The following is a 2331-nucleotide window of genomic DNA, read 5'->3' as shown; positions in this document are numbered from 1 at the left end:
GGCTGGTGGGCGTGGCTTAAGGCGTAGCAAAGGTACAGTCAATTTGCATGTTTGTCTTTTATTAGTGTAGATATTATATTATATTATATTATATTATATTATATTATATTATAATTATATTTGCTAGGGCTGCCATAGCAAAATACCACAGACTTGGTGGCTTAAACAACAGACATTTATTTTCCCACAGTTCTGAAGATCAAGGTGTCAAAGGGTTGGTTTCTTCTGATACTTCTCCTTGGCTTATAGCTGGCTATCTTCTTGCTGTGTTCTCACATAGTCATCCCTCTGTGCTTGCACATGTCCACATCTTCTGATAAGGACACCAGTCATTTTGGATTAGGGCCTATCCATACCATCCATGTGATTTCATTTTACCTTAATTTCCTCTTTAAAGTCATGTCATCCCCAACTACAGTCACATTCTGAGGTACTAGGGGTTAGGACTTCAACGCATGAATTTGCGGGTAACATAATTCAGCCCATAATTTTATATATGTATATAGTAAAAGAAGCCAGGCACACAAAAAAGTATATATGATATGATTCTAAAAATTAATGTATATGTAAATAGAAGTCAGGACAATAGTGGTTATCTTCTGGGGTTAATTACTTAGAGGGAACATGGAGGCGGTTTCTGAGTGCTAGTAATGTCCTGTTTCTTGATCTGAGTGGTATCTAGACAATTTGTTGAGCTGTAGCCTTGTGATTTATTTTTTTGTCTAGATCTGTTTTATAGGTCAATAAAAAGTTTATTTAAAATTACAAAATTCAAACCAAATCAACAAAAAGAACGTATCAACTTTTAAACGTGTGCCCACAATAAAAGCACAAGGAAGCAGATGGACAAAAGCAAGTTTGGAAGCAACAAACATTGACCCATTCAGCACTTCAAGTATTGTAATATTGAAAGCAGCTAAAATAAGTTAAATGATATAACAAAGGGAATAAAAACATAACCAATAAACAAAACTTTAGACTTCATTTTCCTAAACAATCACTGCATGTGGAAATGATTGATAAATGTACTCTTATAGCTGAAATAGAATCTATTAGTCTTTGAAAATAAAAAATTATCTTCAAAGATATTTCTCAGATATTTATATTTTAGGTATCAACAGTATCTCTTCATAATGATTTTTGCCAGATCTCTAAATTTAATAATTATTTATTATACATAATGTATCCATGTGGAATATTACATTTTTTTAATGTCTTATCAAAATTTCCTATTCTTTCTCCAGCAAAAATAGGTCCTCCAGGCATGAATATAACCCAAGTCAATGGATCCTTGTTGGTGATTCTCCATCCTCCAAAGATACCATATAGAAACCAAAAAGGAAAAAATGTATCAATGGAAAATTACTATGAGCTAGTATACCGAGTCTTTATAATTAACAACTCACTAGAAAAGGTAAGTTCAGATGAATAGATAAGTCTGTTTTTTTGTTGTTGTTCATTTGACTCACATTTCAGTCATAAAATATGTCTTCTCTCTTGTTACTCTATTCCTTTTCATTTTTCCTGATATTTTTTTTTTAGTTCCTTCTCACCTTCACCCTTATTGATGAGGAATTAGTGCTTGGCATTAAATTAAGAATCTGTGCATGTGTGTTTGTATCTTTTCAGTCACTCAGCTTGTCTCCACTTGATCTTCCCTGCACATCTAAAGATTGGTATTAACAATATTTAATTCCATTTGACTGCCACAAATATTCATTTTTATAGACTTTGCAGATCTTGTTTTTAAGTGGCTTTTGAGTCAGAGCATTATATATTTGTGTCATTTTGCTATGATATTTTAATTCATTGTCAGTGCCTTTATTTTGACTTGGTGGTTAATTGAATGTTCCTTCTTTTGTGTGGCCTTCTAAGACAGGGTTCCTTAAGTTCTAAGGAACAGAAGCCCATTCAAACTGGTTAAGTAGAAAGTAGGTTAGTGGAGGGGAGGAGTTTAATCCTATCTAATAATAGACCATGGTAATTATTAACCATACCTCCGCTACACTTCCCATTGGCTAATCAGCAGGATATGCAAATTAACTGCCAATAAAGATGGCAGCCGGCAGCCACGCAGCTGAAGCGAACATGAGGCTTGCTTGCTCCAGTGATGGAGGAAGCCAAGGTTCCCCACCTGCCGCAGCCCAGCTCTGAGCTCCGGAAGCAACAATGTTTCAATTATAGAAGCTAAACAAACCCCAGATACCTGCTTTCAGCCAGCCATGGCCTCAGAGCTGGAGCTGGGCCTTAGAGCTGGAGCAGGCTCTCAGCTCCAGTGACAGCTATAGAAGGTAAATAAATCCCAGAATTTAAAAAAAAAAAGAGGCTGGG

At 35.4% G+C, this 2331-nt stretch overlaps 1 protein-coding gene across 1 annotated transcript in view; it reads left to right on the top strand.

Annotated features, from left to right (window-relative positions):
* IL22RA2 (interleukin 22 receptor, alpha 2) overlaps nucleotides 1-2331 on the top strand; it is a 16825-nt gene that overhangs the window by 12930 nt on the left and 1564 nt on the right. The window contains exon 4 of the mRNA XM_005859129.2: nucleotides 1245-1414. Within this exon, the coding sequence (XP_005859191.1) occupies nucleotides 1245-1414 (170 nt within the window). The remainder of the gene's footprint in view (nucleotides 1-1244; nucleotides 1415-2331) is intronic.

This window comes from Myotis brandtii, unplaced genomic scaffold (genome assembly GCF_000412655.1).
Source record: "Myotis brandtii unplaced genomic scaffold, ASM41265v1 scaffold123, whole genome shotgun sequence".
In the NCBI taxonomy this organism is placed as follows: Eukaryota; Metazoa; Chordata; class Mammalia; order Chiroptera; family Vespertilionidae; genus Myotis; species Myotis brandtii.
The sequence above is the reverse complement of the archived record's forward strand: the minus strand, read 5'-3'. Positions and strand labels throughout refer to the sequence as shown.